The 25,688-nt window shown below is 43.5% G+C and overlaps 1 protein-coding gene across 2 annotated transcripts in view; it reads left to right on the plus strand.

Moving 5' to 3' along the window:
• The window catches only part of LOC132816854 (gamma-aminobutyric acid receptor subunit gamma-3), a 605,764-nt gene that overhangs the window by 568,590 nt on the left and 11,486 nt on the right, over window positions 1-25,688 (plus strand). For both annotated transcript variants that reach the window (XM_060826837.1, XM_060826836.1), the window contains exon 8: window positions 9,414-9,610. In XM_060826837.1, the coding sequence (XP_060682820.1) occupies window positions 9,414-9,610 (197 nt within the window). The remainder of the gene's footprint in view (window positions 1-9,413; window positions 9,611-25,688) is intronic.

Here is a 25,688-nt window from a genome sequence, read left to right on the forward strand (position 1 = left end):
TCAGGTGAAATGGCCGTGCTAAATTGCCCATAGTGTTAGGTGCATTAGTAGGGAGTAGGTGAATGGGTCTGGGTGGATTAGATTAGATTACTTACAGTGTGGAAACAGGCCCTTCGGCCCAACAAGTCCACACCGACCCGCCGAAGCACAACCCACCCATACCCCTACCCCTACATTTACCCCTTACCTAACACTACGGGCAATTTAGCATGGGAGGAAACCGGAGCACCCGGAGGAAACCCACGCAGACACTGGGAGAACGTGCAAACTCCACACAGTCAGTCGCCTGAGTCGGGAATTGAACCTGGGTCTCAGGCGCTGTGAGACAGCAGTGCTAACCACTGTGCCACCGTGCCGCCCACAATCTCTTCAGAGGGTTGGTGTGGACTTGTTGGGCAGAAGGGCCTGTTTCCAGACTGTAGGGAATCTAATCTAATCTAAGTGTCTTTTAACAGTTATAACTGTGCCTGCGTTCATCATTTGTTCAGGAAGTTCATTCATCTCGGATACTGTGTGCTGTTTTGGTCTCCTTATTTTAGATACAAGGACACAGGGAAATTTGGCTGTCTAGATACAGAATTGACTGGCTGAAAGAAAACAGTGAGTGGTAGTGGATGGAAAGTGTTCCGCCTGGAGGTTGGTGACCAGTGGGATCATGCAGGGATCTGTTCTTGGCCACTGCTCTCTGTAGTTTTTTAATGCATTCCCTTTATAGTTTTTATAAATCATGTGGATGAAGAAGTGGAAGGGTGAGTTAGTAAATTTGCCGATGACACAAAGGTCGAGGGTTGTTGCAGGCTACAACAAGACATTGACAAGATACAGAGTTAGGCTGAGAAGTGGTAGATGGAGTTCAACCTGGATAAATGTGAAGTGAGTCATTTTGGAAGGTCAAATTTGAATGCTGAATATGGGGTTAAAGACAGGATTCTTGGTAGTGTGGAGGAACAGTGGGATCCTGGGGTCCACGTACATAGATCCCTCAAATTTGCCACCCAAGTTGCTAGGGTTGTTAAGATGATATTTTGGCTTTTGTTAACAAAGAGATTGAGTTTAAGAGCTGGGAGGATTTACTCAGCTCGATAAAACCCTGATTAGACCACACTTGGAATATTGTGTCCGGTTCTGGTCACCTCATTATCGGAAGGATGAGGGAATGAATTAATAACCAAAGGCAGTACTATTCTTCCATTGAGTCTCTGTTGGGATGACATGCAAACTTGGATGGGGTAAGGTGGGGAAGTGGACTGTGCAGTGTTCTGGCCTTTCTGTGTGGTACATGAAACAGAAAGAACCTTTGTTTGCTTTGAAATTACTGACTAGGCAAAAGTGAGGACTACAGATGCTGGAGATCAGAGTCTAGATTAGAGTGGTGCTGGAAAAGTATAGCAGGACAGGCAGCATCAGAGGAGCAGGAAAATTGATGATCCTGATGAAGATCTATTTGCCTGAAACATCAATTTTCTTGCTCATCGGATGCTGCCTGACCTGCTGTGCTTTTCTAGCACCACACTGATCTGGAAATTGCTGACTGTCCAGGCAGTGGAGACTAGATTAGTTACACTATCAAAATCCCTGCAGAGCAGCTCTATTCCATCTGTCCCTAAACAAAATCAAATTGCCGAATGACCTAATCCTGCTTCCAAGTCTTATGTTCACCACCTCAGTCTGGCATAATGCAAGACAATGGGAAATGACAATTGGAGCACATCCCAGGTCCAATCAACTTGTAGCAGTGGACATGTTTGGCTGGAGAAAGTGAGGACTGCAGATGCTGGAGATCAGAGTCGAGAGTGTGGTGCTGGAAAAGCACAGCAGGTCAAGCAGCATCAAAGGAGGAAGAGAATCGACGTTTCGGGCATAAGCCCTTCATCAGGAATGACTGGAGTTAGCTACTCATATATCTATGTGCTGTCAGTTCTGTCACCCCAGAGCAGAAAAAATAAGTTTCCATGTAGCCAGGAAGAATCATCTCCTTTTGACAATAGCGCAGCCTTTCCCCTTCACCACTTGAGTGGATTAGATTGACTGCCCCATTACAGTGCCCACCCAATTTTCCTAAGAAAACACAGATTCTGTAATGGCTTGTCAGCCTCCTGCATAATTGGTGAGTTCAGAAAGTAATCGCTGGTGGGGAGAATTATTTCTTTAAAGAGACGTTCATCTTTTCTTATGATAAGCCAGAATAATGAGATCTTTAGAAACAGCCATGATTTTTACTGAACTGTTGGCCCATTGTTGTTGCCAGGCTACAATGAGTTGCCAAGCTACATCTGTTGTCAGGGCAACTGCGACATGTGCTGCTGGCTCCAAATGTAGCATTTGTGGAACAATTCCGCCTTCGGCTTGTTAGAGAAAATCAAAAATGAAACATATTTCAATGGAAATGAGCTCCTGATGGCTTTCTGTTGACCTCCGATGTTGGGTGGGGTCACGGCATTGAGAACAGGCTCATAGCCAAATAGATTTCATCATCCAGGTTTTGATATGTTGATGAAGTACTAGAGGGCTACCAGTGACTATGTCCTGGTCCCATCAACATTCATCACAGTTTGAAATTGAGGAGAAAATATGAGAGAAAGTAAAAGCATGATGTTTCGACTTCTGTGTTCTACCTGCAGAAACTGGGGATTTCCCTATCAATTTTTTTTCCTAATGCTCATTAAAAATAAATTAACTTTTAAATTTTGTCCACATTCCTCACTATAAATAAATATGTCACCCACGTCCCCCTCTCCCTGCTTCCTTTCACATTGACAAAGGGACTGAACTCAACTGTGGGTAACTGCCCTTATCAAAGCAGCTTTTGATCAAGCGTGGACTCAAGGAACTCGGGCAAGACTGGACTCAGCGGGAATCATGGGAAAACTTTCCACTGGTTACAGGCATGTTGGGCACAAAGGAAAATGGTGGGAGGGCAGTCTTCTCAGTCATTGAGACATCATTGTTAGGCGTCCTCATTTAATGTCCTTGGACCAAGCACCTTCAACTGCTTCATCAATGACTTTCCTCTGTCATAAGGTCAGAACTGGAGCTGTTCACTGATGATTGCACAATGTTCAATATCTTTCACAACTCCTCAGGTACTGAAATAGTCTGTGTTCAGAGCAGCAAGACTAACATTCAGGTTTAGACTGATAGAATGTAACATTCACACTACATTAAGATCTTAAAAGAAGTGGGAAAGTGACATTGTTGATGCATTGGTTTTAATTATCCCAAAGCTCTCCCAACTCAAGGAGGGTCCCACGAGATTGGAAGGTGGCAAATCTAACTCCTTTATTCAAAAGGTGAGAGTGACAGCAACTAGGACACTGAACATCTATCATAGATACAATGTTAGAAGCTGCTTTTCAGGAAGTTAACAGCACATGTGGATAAGTTCAATGTAGTCGGGTGAAGGAGTCGTGAAAGGGAAACCATATTTGACCAATCATTTGGAGTTCTTTGAGGAGATGACACATGCTTTGGGCAAACGGAAACTGGTAGGTGAATTGTACTTAGATTTTCAGAACACATTTCATAAGGTGCCATATCAAAGGATATTGTGGAAAATAAAAGCTCATGGTATTGGGTATAGGTTATTGGCATGGATAGAAGACTAGCTGCCTAACAGGGAGCAGATCGTTGGTATAAATGGGCCTTTTTCAGGTTTGCAAGATGAAAAGAGTGGTGGGTGACAGAGATCGGTGCTGAAAGGGTGGTTGCAAATTTTTGCTACAACGCAAAGATAGGGAAGATAATTGGAAGACAATACAAGGACGTTACAAAAAGATATTGATCAGTTGAATGATGGGCAAAGATATAGATAATGGAGTATAATGTATGAAAGGATGAATGGCCTACCCATGCTTTTAATTTGTATGTTCATCAGTCCCAGGCAATGATAATCACTAAGGAGAAAGAATTTAACCATCCAATTTAATTGCATTACCATCAGCAGATTCCTAACTATCAATGTCCTGCGGGTTACTATTGATCAGAAAAATGAGGGGAGGGGATAAAATTATAACAGGCTTGGACAAATTAGATGCACAAAGGATGTCTCTGATGGTGGGGCAGATCAGAACCTGGGGTTCACAGGCTAAAGATACAGGGCTCAGATGTGGAGAAATATCTTTGCCTGGGAGTGGTAAGCCTGTGGAATTCATTACTGCAGGAAATAGTTGAGGCCAAAACATTGTATGATTTCAAGAAGGAGTTGGATATTCTGAATCATATAATCCCTACAGCGTGGAAGCAGACCATTCAGCCCATCAAGTCCACACCACTCCTCTGAAGGGCATCCCAGCCAGACCCACACCATCCCTGTAACCCTGTCTTTCCTGTGGCTAATCCATCTAACCTTCTACCTAACCTGCACATCTTTGGATTGCAGGAGGAAACCCACATAGACATGAGGAGAATATACAAACTCCACACAGACAGTTGCCCGGTAGTAGAATTGAACCTGGGTCTCTGGTGCTGTGAGGCAGCAGTGCTAACCATTGAACCCTAAAGCACTTGGTTTTAAATGGATCAAAGGATGTTGGAGGGAAAGCAGGACCAGGTTATTGAGTTGGATGATCAGCCATGATCATAATGAATGGTACAGCAGGCTTAGTGGGCCGAATGGGCTACACCTAGTCCTACATTTCCTTTAAGAAAAGAAACTGAACTGCACTAGCTATGTAACAAGAGCAGGTCAGAGGCTGAGAATTCTCTGGTAAGTAACTCACCCGTTGACTCCTCAACGCCTGTGCTCTAACCAGAAGGCACAAGTCAGAAATGTGATAAAATGCTCCTCACATGTCTGAATGGATGCAGCTCCAACAATACTCAAGAAGCTTAACACCATCCAGGCCAAAGCAACTGTTTGAAAGGTATTCTCTCTCACTCCAGCAATATTCACTAGCTCCACCCCCTATGCACAACGGTGTATCTCCCATCAACATGATGCACTGCAGCAAGTCACAAAGACTCCTGCAACTGCACCTTACACACCCACCAGCTCTACCAGCTGAAAGGACAAGAGCAGCAGATCCGTGGGAACATCATCGTCTCCAGGTTCCCTTTGTAGCTGCACGCCATCCTGACTTCTGAAGACATCTCTGTTCCCTCAGTGTCACTAGATTAAAATTCTGGAAATGCCTCCCTTCCAGCACTGGGTTGCCCCTACACGAAATGGGTCGCAGTTCAAGACGCTCAACACTACCTTCTCAAGGGCCCACATCCTGCACACTTCCATGCTGAAATCCTTCATAACATCCTTGTCGTAACATTCGAGGATATGGTACTAGTGCAGGGAAGTGGGACTAGTGTCGGCAGTAGTTCGGCAGTTATCTTCGGTGATACAGGGCTGACAGGCCGAAGGGCCTTTTCTCTTCTGTCTGTGCTTAGAGTCATAGAATCATAGAGATGTACAGCATGGAAACAGACCCTTCGGTCCAGCCCGTCCATGCCGACCAGATATCCCAACCCAATCTAGTCCCACCTGCCAGCACCCGGCCTATATCACTCCAAACCCTTCCCATTCATATACCAACCCAAATGCCTTTTAAATGTTGCAAGTGTACCAGCCTCCACCACTTCCTCTGGCAGCTCATCCCATACGCGTACCACCCTCTGCGTGAAAAGGTTGCCCCTTAGGTCTCTTTTATATCTTTCCCCTCTCACTCTAAACCTATGCCCTCTAGTTCAGGATTCCCGAGCCCAGGGAAAAGACTTTGCCTATTTACCCTATCCATGCCCCTCATAATTTTGTAAATCTCTATAAGGTCACCCCTCAGCCTCCGATAGTCCAAAGTTCCCCCATCGAAGGAAAGGTAGGGCAAGTGGTGAGAAGGACAAAGGATTGTATGGATCTACCTGTTCTTGTTACCTCATCAATCAGGTTCTGGGCAAAAGTCCCCTGGGTGATCTTCCCAACCCACCGCCAAGTGGTCAATTAAAGACCTTAACCCCATCACAGGCCTGATTACCCGCCTTCCGGGAGGGCAAGATAAAGCATTACCTGCCCGGTGATCAAATCATGTAGGTGGGGAAGGTGCTGTGATCCTCCATTTGTCTGAATGTGTTGGAGGGTGGGGGCACAGACAGAATCGGGTAGAGGTGACGCCAATGAAAGCCAGCTCTGTGACCATGCTTAGGACCTTGTGAATCCTTTCTCCGACTGTCTCTAAACCTGCACTCTCACCATCGCCACCATTGATGACTGTGCAGCCACTTCCCAAGTGGTGATCTCCAACTCCCAGGAGTCTGCTAGCCTGGGATTTGCCGGAAGCTTCCGGTGAGGCAGATGCAGTGTTGAGGCTCATGATACAATGAGAGACGGGTCAGTCTGCTCTGACGTGGTTGATTGGAGCTTGAGCTGGCTGCTTTCTCGCTGATGCAGGCCTGGACGTTTAGTCACCCCTGAACATGTCTGTCACCACACATTGTGCCGAGAGCACTAAATCATAACCTGTGTTTGACCCTCCCATTTTACCTCCTCCCATATATCTCCAATCTTGTGGCACCAACTTCCCATGTGTCTCCTCTTGCCATTCCACAAATGATAAATACTACCACCCCCCAACCCCCCCAGTGAACAGTCCCAAAATCCTGCCTCTTGGGTTCCCTAGCTCACAAATGATTTCTGAAACACTTTTCCTCAACTTTGGTTTTGTTTAACATCACCAGCTGTATTTTCCTGTTTGGTTCCAGTCTTGCTCAGAAACCAGCTTGATGTAATATGCTCTGAGCTGTTGTTATCCATGTGAGGAGTAAATAAATGGACACAGGCTCTTGTCTGATACAAATATTAACTGTAATGGAAAGCAATAAGAATTGCTGTAACACAAAATCTGTGGTTGTTATCTGTTCTAATCATACTCCTCTGATTAAATTCCAGTACAAACCAGTTCAGCTTCACCCGTGGTTGCTCACAGCTACAATTTGTGCTCTGTGAATCAACAGTAAATAGTCTTTATTTCATTCCTTGCGAACAATCCTAACTATTAAATCCAATTGATGTTTCGATCACATTTCTGAGCTGGTGTATTCAGAAACACATCCTGCTGTTTGGACAACCATTCACATTTGTGCTGAGGGAAAGTGACATGGTTGTATAATGCCCACAGCAATAGACTGTAATACCCATCCTAATTGATGGTAAATTTTTTAAAAAAATTCTTTGTTTCAAATTCATTCATGAGATGAGGGTGTCACCAGCTTGGCCAGCATTTATAACCGTCCCACGGTACAGTTAAGAGTCAACCACATTGCTGTGGGCCTGCAGTCACATGTAGGCCAGACCAGGTAAGGATGGTGGTTTCCTTCCCTAAAGGACATTAATGAACCAGATGGATTTTTCCAACAATCAACTGTAGATTTGCGTTAATTGCTAAACTTTTAATTCCAGATATTTTTTGTATTGAATTCCAATTTCACTGTCTGCCATGACAGAATTCAAACCTGGGTCCCCAGAACATTACTTGGGTCTCTGAATTAACAGTCCAGCCATTATGGTGTTGCTTCCCTATAATGCCAACAGTAATGGACTCTAATGTCTGCAGTAATGGACTGTGATGCTCACAGTAATAGACTCTAATGTCCACAATAATGGACTGTAATGATCACATTAACAGACTGTAATGTCCACAGTAATGGACTGTAATGCCCACCAGTAATAGACTCTAATGTCCACAGAAATGGACTGTAATGCTCACAGTAATTAGTAGTGATGCTCAAACTTGCCGTAATGCCCAGAGCAAATGACCAAAAAAGGCATGACTGATGTGCACCAGTACGAGCTATATTTTGACCACTGCAAATTAATTTGTTGGTAGAACATCTGTACAGCTTTATTGGTTGGGTTTGGTTAATAAAATTATGTGATAGAACATAGTGAATTAGAATACTGCACTGGGAAAAAGTTGACGTTCTGAACTGATACATGAATGAAATAGTGAGGTATACCTGCCTTCTCATTCATGTTGTCCTGTTTGCCCATTTCGGTATTTATCAAGACTCTATGGCAGTTTTGGAAGGAAACTATGTTCCAATATTAAAAATCTTGAAAATAGATCATTGGACTTCCCTCCCTTGTGTCATTGTGGGTCAACCCACAGCACATGAACTGCAGCAGTTCAAAAAGGCAGCTCACCACATCTTCTCAAGGGCAACTTGGGGCAAGCAATAAATGCTGGCCATCACATCCCACAAATGAATAAATAGGAAAAAAATATTGTTATTTGCCTAACTTCTCGTGGAAGTTTGCTGGTAATGTGGTATTGTGCTTGTTTAACAACATTCAATGTATTTGCAAAATTTGTCAAGGCTACTTAGACAGCATCTTCCAAACCTACGACCATGACAGTCACAAAGAACTAGAGCAATTGACCTATGCGAACACCTGCAAGTTCCCCACCAAGCCACTCAGCTTCCTAATTTGGAAATATATTTCTGTTCGTTCACTGTCACTGGGTCAAACTCCTCATACCATCTCCCTGATGGATGTACCTACAACAAGTGGACTGCAGTGGTTTAAGAAGACAGCTCACCACCACTTTCTGCAAGGGCAGCTAGGATCAGATAATAAACAGAGTTGGGAGTGTGGTGCTGGAAAAGCACAATAGGTCAGGCAGCATCTGAAGAGCAGAAGAATCGAAGTTTCAATCATAAGTCCTTCATCAGCAAATTTCCTGCTATGCTTTTCTGGCACCACACTCTTGACTCTGATCTCCAGCATCTGCAGTCCTCACTTTTTCCCAGACAATAAACAGACAATAAATGGCCTATAACCCATGAATGAACATTAAAAAATGCAAGCCATTTTACGCCCATGACGTACAAGATCTGCTAACTAGTTTATACATGCTTTGGGTTTCACAGTTGGAATCCCAACACAATTGCCGACTTTAAGGTTAAATTGTCACTGTCACCTTCCCGTGCGCTTGCCCATTAGCACTTTAACTGGGGTTATACTGGGAAATTGCATGCAGGCTGCCCATGATCTTTCACACTGTGTATGTAATTTCCCAATGAGCAGATAAGGCATCAGAACAGCTGGATGGCAGCAGAAATGGACCATTTTCCACTTCTAAACATTTGTATGGTTATGATTTTTTTTAGTGACCCACTTTGACTTCTTATTTGCGACACTAGGAAAGTAGCCTTGAGCATGAGTGAAGTGCTGGAGTCCCCAGTTACAACTCAATTGAAGTCAATATGATGGGATTATATCTATACGCATTCACCAAGGCCAATTTATCATTGCATTTAACTCTGCTCCAATGTTGTCTTTGCCAGCTTCTTCAGGGCTTCACATTAGACGACTGCAGCTAATTGTGTGAATAATAAGTTAATAAAATTATAACAGGGTATTTATATAATGGATTTGGAGTGTTCTTCACGTGTTAATTTACATTGGCATTTCTTTCTTTACAAAACAGGGATTACAACAGTGCTAACCATGACAACGCTCAGCAGCATAGCAAGAAAATCACTACCAAAGGTTTCCTATGTCACTGCTATGGATTTATTCGTCACGGTGTGCTTTTTATTTGTCTTTGCGGCATTGATGGAATATGCAGCCCTCAATTACTACACATGCTGCAAGAAACCCACGTGTACAAGGAAGAAAAAGGCCGTAAGTTTTCCAGATGTTATTTAACAAGCCACAGAGCAATGTGTTTCCTCTGAACAATTTAACAGGCACGGGGGAGACTCTTTTGCTGCTTTCACTCTGTGACACAAATTTGTAGAAACACGACAAGAGGATATCCTCGGATGATGATAACATTTTGTCAACGTAGTGAGGATTCCCTTTTAAGAGTGTGGTGCCCAGAACTACAGACACTATTCCAGTTGATGTCAAACCAGTGTTTTGTATCAGTTCATCATAATCTTCTGCATTTGTACTCCACGCTTATTTATGAAGCTCAGAATATTCTGCAAATTATTAACAGCTCTCTGTATCCATCCTGCTGCCATTATAGACTTACAAAGAGATGCACTGAGGTATCTCTGCTCCTGCAGAACCTTTAAAATAGTAGCCTTTAAGTTATACTGTCTCTCTCTATGTTCTTAGTACCAAAGTACGTCACACCACACTTGTCTGTGCTGGGCTACAACTGCCAACTATCTGCACACTACACTAATGTGTTCATGTTCGTTTGAAGTTCTATATTGTCTTCCTCAGTTTACAATTCTTCCAAATGTTGTGTCATCTGAAAATTTTGAGATTATTTCTGCATACCAAGATCAAATAATTATATACCGAAAATCAAGGATCCTCATACCAACACATGGGAAACTCCTTTCCAAACCCCTCCCACCCCGCCCCGAAAAATCTATTAAGCAAAATCCATCAGCCATGTTTTTATCTTCATTGCTACTGTTTCTTTGAGTCCATTGGATATAGCTTTCCTCACAAGTGTGTGTTGCATGATTCGGTATGAAGCACTTTTTGTGAGTCCAAGTTCACCATATCATCAATGTTCTCCTCACCAGCTGTATCTGTAACTCTTCAGAAATCTCAAAGTTATTCAGCCAAGAATTTTCTTTAACAAATTGACGTTGATTCTTCTGAATCAATTCTCATTTTTCCATCTTACTATTAATGACATTATGCTGGATATGTGTCTCTGGAGGTTCCCCCACCACTGGATTTAAGATGACTCGTTTGTAATGCTTTACAATAGGTTTTTGAACGAGGGTGCAATATTTGTAAGTGTCCAATCATAGTCACAGAGTCAGAGAGATGTATAGCATGGAAACAGATGCTTCAGTCCAACCCATCCCTGCCGACCAGATATCCCAACCCAATCTAGTCCCACCTACCAGCACCCGTCCCATATACCTCCAAACCCTTCCTGTTCATATACCCATCCAAATGCCTCTTAATTGTTGCCTTAATTGCACCAGCCTCCACCACCTCCTCTGGCAGCTCATTCCATACACGTACCACCCTCTGTGTGAAAAAGTTGTCATAGGTCTCTTTTATATCTTTCCCCTCTCACCCTAAGCCTATGCCCTCTAGTTCTGGACTCCCTGATCCCAGGGAAAAGACTTTGGTTATTTACCCTATTCATGCCCCTCATAATTTTGTAAATCTCTCTAACGTCATCCCTCAACCTCTGATGCTCCAGGGAAAACAGCCCCAGTCTGTTCAGCCTCTCCCTATAGCTCAGATCCTCCAACCCTAGCAACATCCTTGTAAATCTTTTCTGAACCCTTACAAGTTTCACAACATCTTTCCGATAGGAAGAAGACCAGAATTGCACATAATATTCCAACAGTGGCCAAACCAATGCCCCTGTACAGCCACACATGACCTCCCAACTCCTGTACTCAATACTCTGACCAATAAAGGAAAGCACACCAAACGCCTTCTTCACTATCCTATCTACCTGTGACTCCACTTTCAAGGAGCTATGAACCTGCACTCCAAGGTCTCTTAGTTCAGCAACACTCCCTAGGACCTTACCAATAAGTGTATAAGTCCTGCTAAGATTTCCTTTCCCAAAATGCAGCACCTCGCATTTATCTGAATTAAACTCCTTCTGCCACTTCTCAGCCCATTGGCCCATCTGATCCAGATCCTGTTGTAATCTGGGGTAACCCTCTTCGCTGTCCACTACACCTCCAATTTTGGTGTCATCTGCAAACTTACTAACTGTACTTCTTATGCTCGCATCCAAATCATTTATGTAAATGACAAAAGGTAGAGGGCCCAGCACCAATCCTTGTGGCACTCCACTTGTCACAGGCTTCCAGTCTGAAAAACAACTCTCGACCACCACCCTCTGTCTTCTACCTTTGAATCAGTCCTGTATCCAAATGGCGAGTTCTCCCTGCATTCCGTGAGATCTAACCTTGCTAATCGGTCTACCATGGGGAACCTTGTCGAACGCCTTACTGAAGCCCATATAGATCACATCTACCACTCTGTCCTCATCAATCCTCTTTGTTACTTCCTCAAAAAACTCAATCAAGTTTGTGAAACACGATTTCCCACGCACAAAGTCATGTTGACTATCCCTAATCAGTTCTTGCCTTTCCAAATACATGTACATCCTGTCCCTCAGGATTCTCTCCAACAAATTGCCCACCACTGAGGTCAGGCTCACTGGTCTATAGTTCCCTGGCTTGTCCTTACCACCCTTCTCAAAGAGTGGCACCACGTTAGCCAACCTCCAGTCTTCCGGCACCTCACCTGTGACTATCGATGATACAAATATCTCAGCAATCACTTCCCTAGCTTCCCACAGAGTTCTAGGCTACACCTGATCAGGTCCTGGGGATTTATCCACCTTTATGCGTTTCAAGACATCCAGCACTTCCTCCTCTGTAATCTGGACATTCCGTAAGGTGTCACCATCTATTTCCTGACAGTCTATATCTGCCATTTTCCTTTCCATAGTAAATACTGATGCAAAATATTCATTTAGTATCTCCCCCATTTTCTGCGGCTCCACACAAAGGCCACCTTGCTGATCTTTGAGGGGCCGCATTCTTTCCCTAGTTACCCTTTTGTCCTTAATGTATTTGTAAACACTCTTTGGATTCTCCTTTATTCTGTTTGCCAAAGCTATCTCATGCCCCCTTTTTGCCCTCCTGATTTCCCTCTTAAGTATACTCTTACTTCCTTTATACTCTTCTAAGGATTCACTCAATCTATCCTGTCTTTACCTGACATACGCTTCCTTCTTTTTCTTAACCAAACCCTCAATTTCTTTAGTCGTCCAGCATTCCCTATACCTAGCAGCCTTTCCTTTCACCCTGACAGGAATATACTTTCTCTGGATTCTCGTTATCTCATTTCTGAAGGCTTCCCATTTTCCAGCCGTCCCTTTACCTGCGAACATCTGCCCCCAGCTTTCGAAAGTTCTTGCCTAATAACATCAGAATTGGCCTTTCTCCAATTTAGAACTTCAACTTTTAGATCTGGTCTATCCTTTTCCATCATTATTTTGAATCTAATAGAATTATGATCGCTGGCCCCAAAGTGGTCCTCCACTGACACCTCAATCGCCTGCTTTGCCTTATTTCCCAAGAGTAAAAATCATTTTCGCCCCACAGAAAAACAATGGGTGGCACGGTGGTTAGCACTGCTGCCTCACGGCGCCAGAGACTCGGGTTCAATTCCCGGCTCAGGCACCTGTCTGTGTGGAGTTTGTTCATTCTCCCCGTGTCTGCGTGGGTTTTCTCCGGGTGCTCTGGTTTCCTCCCACAGTCTGAAAATGTGCAGGTTAGGTGAATTGCCCATAGTGTTAGGTCAAGGGGTAAATGTAGGGGAATGGGTTTGGGTGAGTTGCTCTTCAGAGGGTCGGTGTGGATTTGTTGGGCCGAAGGGCCTGTTTCCATCCTGTAAGTTATCTATCAGTACATCAAGTTTTGCACCTTTTCTAGTTCATCCACACACTGAATCAGAAAATTCCTTCCCATCTAAACCCTTAACACTATGACAGCCCCAGTCTATGTTTGGAAAGTTAAAATCCCCTACCATAACTACCCTAATATTCTTTTCGATAGCTGAGATCTCCTTACAAGTTTGTTTCTCAATTTCCGTCTGACTATTAGGACGTCTATAATTCAATCCCAATAAGGTGATCATCCCTTTCTTATTTCTCCGTTCCACCCAAATAACTTCCCAGGATGTATTTCCAGGATTATCTTCCCTCAGCACAGCTGTAATGCTATCCCTTATCAAAAATGCTACTCCCCCTCCTCTTTTGCCTCCCTTTCTATCCTTCCTGTAGCATTTGTATCCTTGAACATTCAACTGCCAGTCCTGCCCATCCCTGAGCCACGTTTCTGTAATTGCTATGATATCCCAGTCCCATGTTCCTAACCATGGCCTGAGTTCATCTGCCTTCCCTGTTAGGCCCCTTGCATTGAAATAAATGCAGTTTAATTTATTAGTCCCACTTTGTCCCTGCCTGCCCTGACTGTTTGACTCACTTCTGTTCTCAACTGTACCAGTCTCAGATTGACCTCTTTCCTCACTATCTCCCCTCCTCCCCCCACCCCAGCAGCTCTAGCAAATTTCCCTGCCAGTATATTAGTCCCCTTCCAATTTAGGTGCAATCTGTCCTCCTTGTACAGGTCACTTCTACCCCAAAAGAGATTCCAATGATCCAAAAATGTGAATCCTTCTCCCATACACCAGTTCATCAGCCATGCCTTCATCTGCTCTATCCTCCTATTCCTGCCCTCGTAGCACCAGGAGTAATCCAGATATTACAACTCTCGAGGACCTCCTTTTTAAATTTCTGCCTAGCTCTCTGCAACCTCCCTTCAGAATCTCAAACTTTTCCCTTACTATGTCGTTAGTTCCAATGTGTACAATGACCTCTTGCTGGCCCCTCTCCCCCGTGAGAACATTCTGCACCCTCTCTGAGACATCCTTGATCCTGGCACCAGGGAAGCAACACACCATTCTGCTTTTTTGCTGCTGGCCACAGAAATGTCTGTCTGTACCTCTGACTACAGAATCCCCTAACACAATTGATCTCTTGGAACCCGACGTACCCCTCATCCCATTAGAGCCAGTCTCAATACCAGAAACTTGGCTGTTCATGCTACGTTCCCCTGAGAATCCATCACCCCCTACATTTTCCGAAACAGCATACCTGTTTGAAATGGATATATCCACAAGAGACTCCTGCTCTAGCTGCCTACCTCTCTTACCTTTCCTGGAGTAAACCCATCTATGTTACTGTTTCTGTGACTTTCCCCCCTTCCTATAACTGCCATCCATCACATACTGTTGCTGTTGCAAATTCCTCATTGCTTCTATTTGTCTCTCCAACTGATCCATTCGATTTGATAAGCCTCCAACAGCATTCCCAAATCCAGGGAAGATTGAAAAGTAAATACCAGTGTCTCTGCAATTTTCACTCTCACTTCCTTCAATGTCCATGGATGCATTTCATCTAGTCCCATTAACACATCAACTTCAACTCATCTAAGGGCCACTAAGGATGGCAATAAATGCAGGCCAGTCAGCGACACCATGTCCCACTGGGTTAAAACAAAAGTATTGATAGTTTGTTCCATACATACTCCTTATCAATTTTAACCCTTTCTCTTAATTGAGTCTCCTCCTCTGTCACTTTGGCCTCAGCAGCATCTATATTCGAATAAAGATAGCCAGCAAAGTATTTATTTAACATCTCTCTTACCCTCTCAGTGTAAATCCCTGCTTTGGTCCCTATCAGCACGACTCCTTTTACCATCCATTTCCTACTGATTTGTTTATAGAAAACTTTGGGATATCCTTTGTGAGCTGACATTTTCTTTTCATAATACTACTTTGCTTCTTGTACTAACATTGTCACCTCCTTCTGAATCTCCTGTATTCACCTTGGGTCTCAGTTATGTTTACAACCTGACACATGTTTTGAACACACTTTTGTTCTTTGACTTAATTTCTACCTTCTTTCCATCAGGCATCTCTGGATCCTTTGTCCTATCATTCACCTTCGACAATGTAACCCTTGTCTTCAAATAGCAACACAATTAGTGCAGTTACTGCAGACTCAGGTCTCAGATGGCCACTATTCTGCCCATTGGTCCATGCTCTTGTAAAGCCATGCAATCACAATTATAGGGATTCATGAATAGAATAATCTCAGCCATTTTAGTGTCTGCTCAGTAATAGCAATAAAACTATTACAAAGATGCAAATTACATAAGAACAATAAATACAGATATGTCCAATCACCCAAAGCTCATATCTACAATTATAATTGTAATTACAGTCTACTCATTTACCCTATGTTCTGCAATATTTCTTGAGCAAGCACATTCTGTACAGGATATTCCTCGAAGATAATATTAAACACTCCTTTCAGGTAATAGATAAGCTTTCCATTCCTTAGCGCTTGTAACAACATCTTATCGTTTTACCCCAGCAATTCCAATTTGTGAAACAGACAATGCCCAATATATACTTTTATATTAAGCATTACAGCACTTATTGCATGGTGGTTGAAAATTAATTGTAAGTGATTTGGAGGGAAACTTGGGTGGTGTTCCCCAGTATCTCCTGCCCTTGTTCCTTTATATGACAGTGGTTATGGGTTCGGAAGACACTGCCTGAGAAGCTTTGGTGGATTTCTCCGTGTTTGTGCACGGTCCATACTGCAGCTACTAAGTGTCAGTGGTGGAGGGAATGGATGTTGTGCCAGTCAAGTTAGCTTCTTCGTTCCAGATAGTGTCAAGCTTTTGGATTGATGTTGGAACTGCACTCCAGGCAAATGGGGAGTATTCCATCACTCCTGACGTGAGACTTGCAGATGGTGGACAGGCTAGGGGGAGTCTGGAGGTGAATTACTCAGTGTAACATTCCTAGCCTCTGATCTGTTGTTGTATCCATTGTATGCATATAACTAATCCCATGCAGTTTTAGTTCAATGGTCACCCCACGATGTTGATAATGGAGGTTTCAGTGATGGTAACACCACTGAATGTCAAGAGGTGATGGTTAGTTTCTCTCTTGCTGGAGATGGTCATTACTTGGTAGTTGTATGGCTTGAATGTTACTTGCCAAATTTCAGTCTCAACAGAGTCAGAAACAGTGCTGAACCTTGTGCACTTATCGACAAATATCCTCACTTCTGACTTAATGATGGAGGTAAGGCCATCAATGAAGCTGATGAAGATGATTTGGCCAAGGACTGAGGAACTCTTACAGAGATGTCCGGGAGCTGAGATGAGTAACCTCCAAAAATCACAAACATCATCATCTGTGCCAGTTATGAGTCCAGCCAGCCAACAGATCCCCCCAATTCCCATTGACTCCAGTTTACCTGGGACTCCTTGATACCATATTCTGTCAAATGCAGTCTTGACACCAAAGGCAATCACTCTCACTTCACCTTTGGAATCTTTTATCCATGTTTGGTCCAAAGCCTTGATGAGGTCTTGGGGGATTGTGGGCTGGAAATGATCAGCGATAAAGGGAGGCAAAGAATGGAAAGACCTAAAAACAAGAATGAGAATTTTAATATCAAGATGTTTTTTAACCAGAAACCCATGCAGGTCGGGAGGCACAGTGGTCATAGAAGAAAGTATTGGTCAAGACATTAAACTGTCTTCAGAGAGTTTTTAAGAGTGATGGATAGCAGTACATCCCTCTTTTCTTTCCTCTTAATCTAACTCTGAAGGCCGTTGACTTAATTAAACAATCAGATTTACCTCGAATCATTGACTCTCAAAATTGGTTGGAAATTTATAATTCCGATTACACATGTGACACTTTCATTTCCAGAATGAGAGACTTTCAAACAGTTTATAGCAAACAGAATTTGACAGGCTGTAACGCACATCTGATTTTTGCAACTAAATAGGTTTGTCTGCTTCAATGTTTCAAATTTAATTCAAGCCAGTATTATTAACCAACCACAATGCAAAGCAGACGGTAACACATGCTTGCAGAAGAAGCAATAAATCTTTATTTTGCTTCCTTCAGATGCTTTTCTGATCACTCTAAAAATAATGAATGTAACAGAAGTGAATCTTCATTATGACATAAAATCTTCAATAGTTTTACATAAAAAGATTTAGACTTGTTTTAAAGAAAGATAGACTGAATGCAAAATAAATCCTGCAACCTGTGACATCAGAAAAGGAACAACATTTTCCCTTATTTTTGATAACAACCTTGGTGTTCTTTTTCTTCAGACTGATTTATAACTTCTGCTATTCTCCAGTTGTGTGCTAATTCAAAATCTCAAACTTGCAGTCTGTGTCATCACCCAAACTGATTACATTGCCCTGAATTATTTATCTTTTCCTGTGATCTATGGGAGAAGTGGACTGTCATATCATGAAGGGTGCAGGGAACATTAAAGAGCTACTTCAGAGTCCCAGTTCCTCTCCAAAAGCACTGTAACCACAAATTCTAACAGTTATTGCAGAGCAGCTTCAACATTTCACCTCCAATTCCAGATCTCTTCAACCATGCTTACAACAGCTACATTTTTTTCACTGAGATGCTCCATCAGTGTTTTCTTGCTTGTCTGTAGGAGGTGAGCAGCACTGGCCAGCTCCGCATTTATTGTTCATCACTAATCACTGTGGTGGTGGTGATGCCTCGTGGTATTATCACTGGACTGTAAATCTAGAGGACTGGATTCAAATTCTGCCATAGCAGATGGTGGAATTTGAATTCAACCTGGAATTAAGAGTCTAATGATGACAATGAATGCATTGTTAATTGCCAGAAAAGCCCATCTGGTTTACTAATGTCATTTAGGGAAGGAAACTACCATCTTTACCTGGTCTGGTCTACAAGTAACTCCAAACCCACGGCAATATGGCTGACTCCTAACTTCCCCCTGGGCAATTAACAATGGACAATAAATGCTGACCTAGCCAGTGATGCCTGCATCCTGTAAATGATTTTTTTTAAATTGCCAATGAAGTTAGTGATAAACTGCCTTCATAACCAATGCAGTCTTTTGGGTGTAGGTGAACCCACAGTAGTGTTAGGAAGGGAATTCTAGGATTTGACAGTGAAGGAGCAGCAATATCGTTCAAAGTCAAGATAATGTAGAAATTGGAGAGTGTTCCCATGATTCTACTTGTCTTTTTAGTTAGTGGAAGCCACATGTGTGAAAGAAGCTGTGAAGGGGCCTCAGGTGACTGACTGTGGAGTATGCACATTTCTCCTCGTGTCTGCTTGGGTTTCCTCTGTGTGCTCCGGTTTCCTCCCACAGTCCAAAAATGTGCAGGTTAGGTGAATTGGCCGTGCTAAATTGCCCGTAATGTTAGGTGAAGGGGAATGGGTCTGGATGGGTTGCGCTTCGGCGGGTAGGTGTGAACATGTTGGGCCGAAGGGCCTGTTTCCACATTGTAAGTAATCAAAAGGGGATTGCATGTAATGCATCAGGAGACCCTGCTGCTACTGTTCATTGACACATGACAGCAGGTATAATTTATCAATAAAAGTTCTGCAAAGGGAAATGGCAAGCACCTCTGCACAGATGAATCCTTTACACAAAGAATATTTTCTGCACTGACTGGTGAGGTCATCACTTTTGCATTTCTATTGCATGTAAACAAGGCTGGAATATGTTAACCATGCAATCATCACTCTTTTTACAATGTCTCAGATCTCAATCTCAGGTTAAAATTCACCAATTGACACACACTGTTTATTACAATAGCATCCATTAGATTTTTTCCTCAGTCTTCCTGATTTTATGCAACCTTAAATATAAAGCTTCCACATTCATTTGCTAGAAATTTATAAACTCAGTGATTTCAGGTTTCTTTGTTGGCAGCTTTATAACTTTGCAGTCTCCTTCTCCTCCCATTCCCTTGTATTCTACTTCATCGCCTATCCCTTTTTGCAACCTCTTCCTCCTCCTCAGCTCCTTTGCAGCCTCCTTCTCCCCCCAACCTTCCCGACACCCTGATTGCAATCTCTTACTCTCTAACCCACACCTCTTTTGTGGCTTCTCCCTTCCCTCACTTCCCCTGCAGCCTCCCTCTCCTCCTCATCACTTCTGCAGCCTCTCACTCCCTCTACAGCTTTCACAATTTTACCCTCCCCTTACCCCTCTGTCCCTGAACCCTCTTGACTCCTCTACATCCAACTGTCCTTTTCAGGTTCCTCAAACCCCCTACCTCTGAGAAGCAAACACTCCTGTCTCCCCATTCCCCTATCCAGTATGCACGTATCAGTAATCATCTTGAAAACAGATTAATGGTCATTTATCGCATTGTTGCTCATGGTCTCCCTTTTGCAAGCAATCTGGCACCTGTACATGCCTACATTATAACATCAACTGCATTTTCATACTTGGGTCATCAAGTCATACAGAACGAAAACAGACTGGTTGGTCCAACTCATCCATGCCAGCCAGGTTTCCCAAACAAAACTAGCCCCATTTGCCTGCATTTGGCCCATATCCCTCTAAACCTTTCCTATTCATCTACCTTTTTTAATGTTTTTTAAATGTTTATTTCACGTACGAACTACCCTCGGTATGAAAGCGTTGCCGTCAGCTCCCTGTAAAATCTTTCTCTGCTCACCTTAAAACTATGCCCTCTAGTTTTGAATTCCCCCACCTGAGAGAAAAGACCTTTGCAAATCACCTTATCTATGCCCCTCATGATTTTGTCAATACCGAGTGTCAGCAAAGTTATAAAACTTTATTAAAAAGTTAGATTTCTTTGTTTGCCACTAAGACCTGGATGTTGCACATCATCATGGGCTTGACTTCCTGGCTGGATGTCAGTAGTGATTTTTCCCACAATGTAGCTGACAGCCCATTAGCAATATAACCCGGCAAAAGCAGCATTCCTTATTTCGTGATGCGACCTCTGCCTCTATCTCAGAGTGAAGTCTTGTCTTAGAATGTGATGCCCATTACTGGGACTAGTCCCAACAAAGTGACAAGCCCAGGTCAGGTAGGCAGGCCATGGCAAAGGGTGGTTGGGTGGAGTGACCACTTTGATACGGGGAAGGTGGGAATGATAAAGGAAGAGGTGTGGTATTGAGGGGGTGGCTGCAGTGGACACAAAGAAATCTCAGCACAGTGGTTAGCACTGCTGCCTCACAGCGCCAGAGACCTGGGTTCAATTCCGGCCTCAGGCGACTGACTGTGTGGAGGTTGCACGTTCTTCCTGTGTCTACGTGGGTTTCCTCCGGGTGCTCCGGTTTCCTCCCACAGTCCAAAGATGTGCGGGTCAGGTGAATTGGCCGTGCTAAATTGCCCGTAGTGTTAGGTAATGGGGTAAATTTAGGGGAATGGGTGGGTTGCACTTCGGCGGGTCGGTGTGGACTTGTTGGGCCGAAGGGCCTGTTTCCACACTGTAAGTAATCTAATCTAATCTAATACTCCCCTTGCTCCTTTTCAGGACATGAGCCCAAGAAGGTAAGACCGCCAGCTACCTGGCCCCTCCCTGTCCTGGATAAAATGGTAGAGGCTGGAAGCTGGAGGAACACAGCAAGCCAGGCAGCATTAGGAGGTGGAGACATCGACATTTCAGGTGTAACCCTTCTTTAGGACTGAGGGTTACACCTGAAACATTGACTTCAGTACTTCCTGATGCTGCCTGGCTTGCTGAGCTCTTCTGCATTCCAGCTTCTGCATTTTTTTTCTCTCTGGGTAAAATAGTGGCCTGTGTGGGACAAACCCTTTAAGTGGCTACTAATTGCCCATTTAAGAGCCTCAACATGTTCAAGGTTCAATAGGTCACTCACCTCCTAAACAGTCCCCAGTAAAATTTCAGACAAGGAGCGTGAGCCATGTTGCAGGCAATCAGTGGGCAGGTCACTATTTGGATTTCACAGTCCCCCCAGCAAACATTGCTGGCAGAGGAATCTGAATACTAGCCATAAAAGTAAACTGACTCAGTCAGCTTGTTATCCAGAGATGCATTCGAGATGAGTTGCCTTCTTTGCAAATGGTAGCCCATTTATTGCCATTCCCCTGCAGAGCAGTAGCTTGCAAACATTCCTATGTGGCAGGCCCTCAGTGCTGCAGAGCAACATAATTGGTAACTATTTGCAAAGACATTAGATTCTGAATATTATGACTGGATAACTCCAGTCGCTAAATTCAGGGGCTGATTCAATTCACCATGAACATTTAGCAAAATGTATGAGATATTCTTGGGCGGCACGGTGGCACAGTGGTTAGCACTGCTGCCTCACAGCGCCAGGGACCTGGGTTCAATTCCTGCCTCAGGTGACTGACTGTGTGGAGTTTGCACCTTCTCCCCGTGTCTGCGTGGGTTTCCTCCGGGTGCTCCGGTTTCCTCCCACAGTCCAAAGATGTGCGGGTCAGGTGAATTGGCCATGCTAAATTGCCCGTAGTGTTAGGTAAGTGGTATATGTAGGGGTATGGGTGGGTTGCGCTTCGGCGGGTCGGTGTGGACTTGTTGGGCCGAAGGGCCTGTTTCCACATTGTAAGTAATCTAAAAAAAAATTCTTTCTCTTAGCAAATCCCTTTGTTTGTCAGAATAACCATAAGTAGCTCCCAGCATAGGCTTCACATTAAAAATACTAAAAGCAATTGAAAGCTTTGCCATCCTTTATTAGATATAGACTTAGACCAACGTTGCAGTAATTGCCAAAATAGATTGTCAGTGTCAAAAATGCATGCTATGGTATCTGTTAAATGGTTAAACTAGTACTGTATTGATATTGACAACTGCATAATGTCAGAACCTGACAGTTTAGTCCTTCAAAGAAATACGGTGGCATTTGACCAGAACTCCCATCAACCCAAAGTTCCAAATAGCTTGATAATTCACCAATCTTATCAGTGGCCCCAAGTGCAAAGAGGCAAATATGGCAGGGAGATCATCAGATATATCTCACACAACCTAATGATGTACAAAGGCTCTTAGTATGTTAGTGTCACGTGAGACTATCCACAAAGCACAGACACTTGCGGAATGCTGGTTCAGGCATTGTGCATCTCAAAACACAAATTACTGACTTCAAGGCATGTAGAGATATGTTAGTAAGGTTTTTTCATGACCTCTTCAAGTTCATTAAATGAACTCTGTCTAGCTATGATGTTGCTTGAAATACTGGTAAGAGGTTGGCTTTTGTGCAATGTTTCCGCCTAAAATAACTTGACAAAGGCCAGTATCCTATCATCAAGTCACTCTTTATTTACACATCGAGAAGGTGCCAGTGTTGGACTGGGGTGGACAACGTTCAAAACCACACAACACCAGGTTATAGTCCAACAGGTTTATTTGGAGTTACTATCTTTTGGAGTGCTGCTCCTTTGTCGGTAGTACATGGAAATAAACCTGTTGGACTATCATCTGGTGTTATGTGATTTTTAACTTTATTTACACAAGCACAGTATATAACACTGACGCAGCCAGCTCTCAGATTGAACTGAACCTGTGACGCTCCTGTTTATATCTGTCATCCAGGGATCCCCACTTGGACCAGGTTAACTGCCCCAATATTCTGAAATCCACCTTGATGATCTTGTTCCAATCATTACACTGCCCTCATGGACTACTGGTGTGGGCAAGGACGTTCCTCCATATTTACAATGGTATTGAGGTAATGTGTTAGACTGCCTTTACCACAGAATACTTTCAAACAGAGCTTTCACTGCACAGTGATTATGGATACAGGTGGAAAGGAATTAGATGGTTACAGGAGACAACAGCTGGAAAAAATTCAACCAAGCTTTCAAATGTCCCATGGTGGCAGAACCAGAAGCAGACCTTGGGGTGTTGGGGTGGTGGGGGTCTGATCCTGAGAGATGGTAAGGTAAGGAGTTCCTGCCCAGCTGGCTCCGCAATGAGTTCCTGCCTCCAGGGGTTATGGAACTGTAAGAACGATTGCTTGCCAGGCAGCAAAGGATGACTGAGCACCTTAATGTCTCACATGGCCTCTTCCACAGGAGGCAAAAGGAGGTGATGTGTGAAAAGTTCTATTTCAATCTGTCACCTTTAATTCTGTCAATCCAACCAGGGAAGTACTCATGTAATATAGTTAATAGAGAGCAAATATTTGCAATGACAGGCTTGCATCCAATCTGCAAATCAACTGTCCTCTCAGTCAGTGAGCTTGGATTTTGATGCCATGCTTTGCTGAATTGTTAGTGTGGGTGGATTCTAATGAAAGAGCTGTGAAGCTGTATGAGTGCTGACCATGACAGGACAGCTCCTTTCTCCTAGGTTCACAATAAACCTTTTGCAGCGCAGTTTAATGTCTTTACATGATCAATAGCATTGTTCACAAAACATACACTGCCACATTTGTTAAAATGTATATGCAATTGCGTGCTTCTTGTAAGAACAGGATTGTACACACCATTGATTCTGATTGGCATTTCCTACTGTGGTATATCTGTGCCATGGAGTTCCAAACTGTCAGACCTTCCTGGTCCCCTCCTCATGGAGCGGTGCAGTGCTGTATCAAATTTTATCATCCATAGGTAAAAGTGGTGTCCCATTCCACTACCTGCAGATGAATCGCATCGAGAGTCAACTTACTTCTTTCTTGGATTAATACAGTTTCATCTTCTGGCAGTGTTGGCATAGGCTGAGATATCTGAAATGCCTTCAGGTCAGAGTATGGGAAGCACAGAGTGAATAGAGCCATCCTGTAGTGAAGAATGGGTGCCAAATTGGAAGAACTGAGGAGTGGACAAGCAAATCAACCAAGGCATCTTGGTGTTGTATGCTGTGCAAGTGGAGGGAACGAAAAAGACTGTGATAATGATAGGGAACATTATATTCAGCTGGACAGATGATGACCAGACTACTCCAGTCCCAAGGCATCATGGTGGCCTACAAACCAACCACCACATTGACACAGCTCCCGAGGAATTTAAAGAACTCTGTTCCTACAACCTGCAGAACAAGCATCATGTACAAAATACCCTTACAATGTGAGGTGATCTCACTGAGACATACACAGTTATAAAGGGGTTTGGCAGGGCAAATGCTAAGCGGACATTTCCCCTCATGGGAGAGTCTCGGACCAGAGGGAGTTATTTCAGAACCAATTTAAAATTAAGATGAGGAGGAATTTCATCTCTGAGGGTTCACAGTGTTTGGAATTCCTTGGCACAGAAATCTGTGGAGTCATTCTTTGTGTAAATTTAGGGAAAGGATAGATAAATTCTTGTTCAGTTGGGTTATTAGGAAAGTGCCACAGTGCCGCCCATACCTCTATAAGGTCACCCCTCAACCTCCTACGCTCCAGAGAAAAAAGTCCCAGCCTCTCCTTATAACTCAAACCCTCCAGTCCTGGTAACCCTTTTAAATCTTTTCTGTACCCTTTCCAATTTAATAGTATCCTTCCTGTAGCAGGATTACCAGAACTATACACAGAACTCTAAAAATGGCCTCACCAACCTCCTGTACAACCTCAACATGACATTCAACTCCTACATTCAATGCTCTGACCAATGAATGCCAAATGCCTTCTTCATGACCCTATCTACCTGCGACACCACTTCCAAGGGACTATGTGCCTGAACCCTCGGTCTCACTTACCAACAACACTGTCCAGTGCCCTACCATTAATTGTGTAAATTCTGCCCTGGTTTGTCTGACCAAAATGCAACATTTTGCATTTATCTCAATTAAACCTCATCTTCCATTCCTCAGCCCAATGGCTCAGCTGATCAAGATCTCATTGCACTGTCAGTTTACCTTCTTCACTGTCCACTATACCACCAATTTTGGTGTCATCTGCAGACTTACTAACCATGCTTCCTATATTCTCATCCAAACTGTTTATTAAATGACAAACAACAGTGGACCCAGCACCAATTCCTGTGAAATACCACTGGTCACAGGCCTCCAGTCCAAAAAACAACCATCTACTACCATCCTCTGTCTCCTATCATCAAGCAAATTTTGTATCCAATTGGCTAGCTCTCCCAAGATCCCATGTGATAAAACCATACGAAGCAGGATCTTGTGAAAGGCACTCTACCTTCATCAGTCTTCTTGGTCATGTCTCACAAAACTCAATCAAGTTTATGAGACACCATTTCCCATGCTGACTATCCTTAATCAGTCCTTGGCTCTTCCAATGCATGTAAATTTGGTATCTCAGAATCCCATCCAATAACTCACCCACATTGGTGTTAGACTCACCAGTATGTATGGCTTTTCTTTGCAGCCTTTCTTAAATAAAGGCACACCATTAGCCACCCTCCAATCTTCTAGCACTTCAGGCATGGCTATGGACGATATTAACACCTCTGTTTGGG

The sequence above is a fragment of the Hemiscyllium ocellatum genome, chromosome 6 (assembly GCF_020745735.1).
Source record: "Hemiscyllium ocellatum isolate sHemOce1 chromosome 6, sHemOce1.pat.X.cur, whole genome shotgun sequence".
Classification (NCBI taxonomy): Eukaryota; Metazoa; Chordata; class Chondrichthyes; order Orectolobiformes; family Hemiscylliidae; genus Hemiscyllium; species Hemiscyllium ocellatum.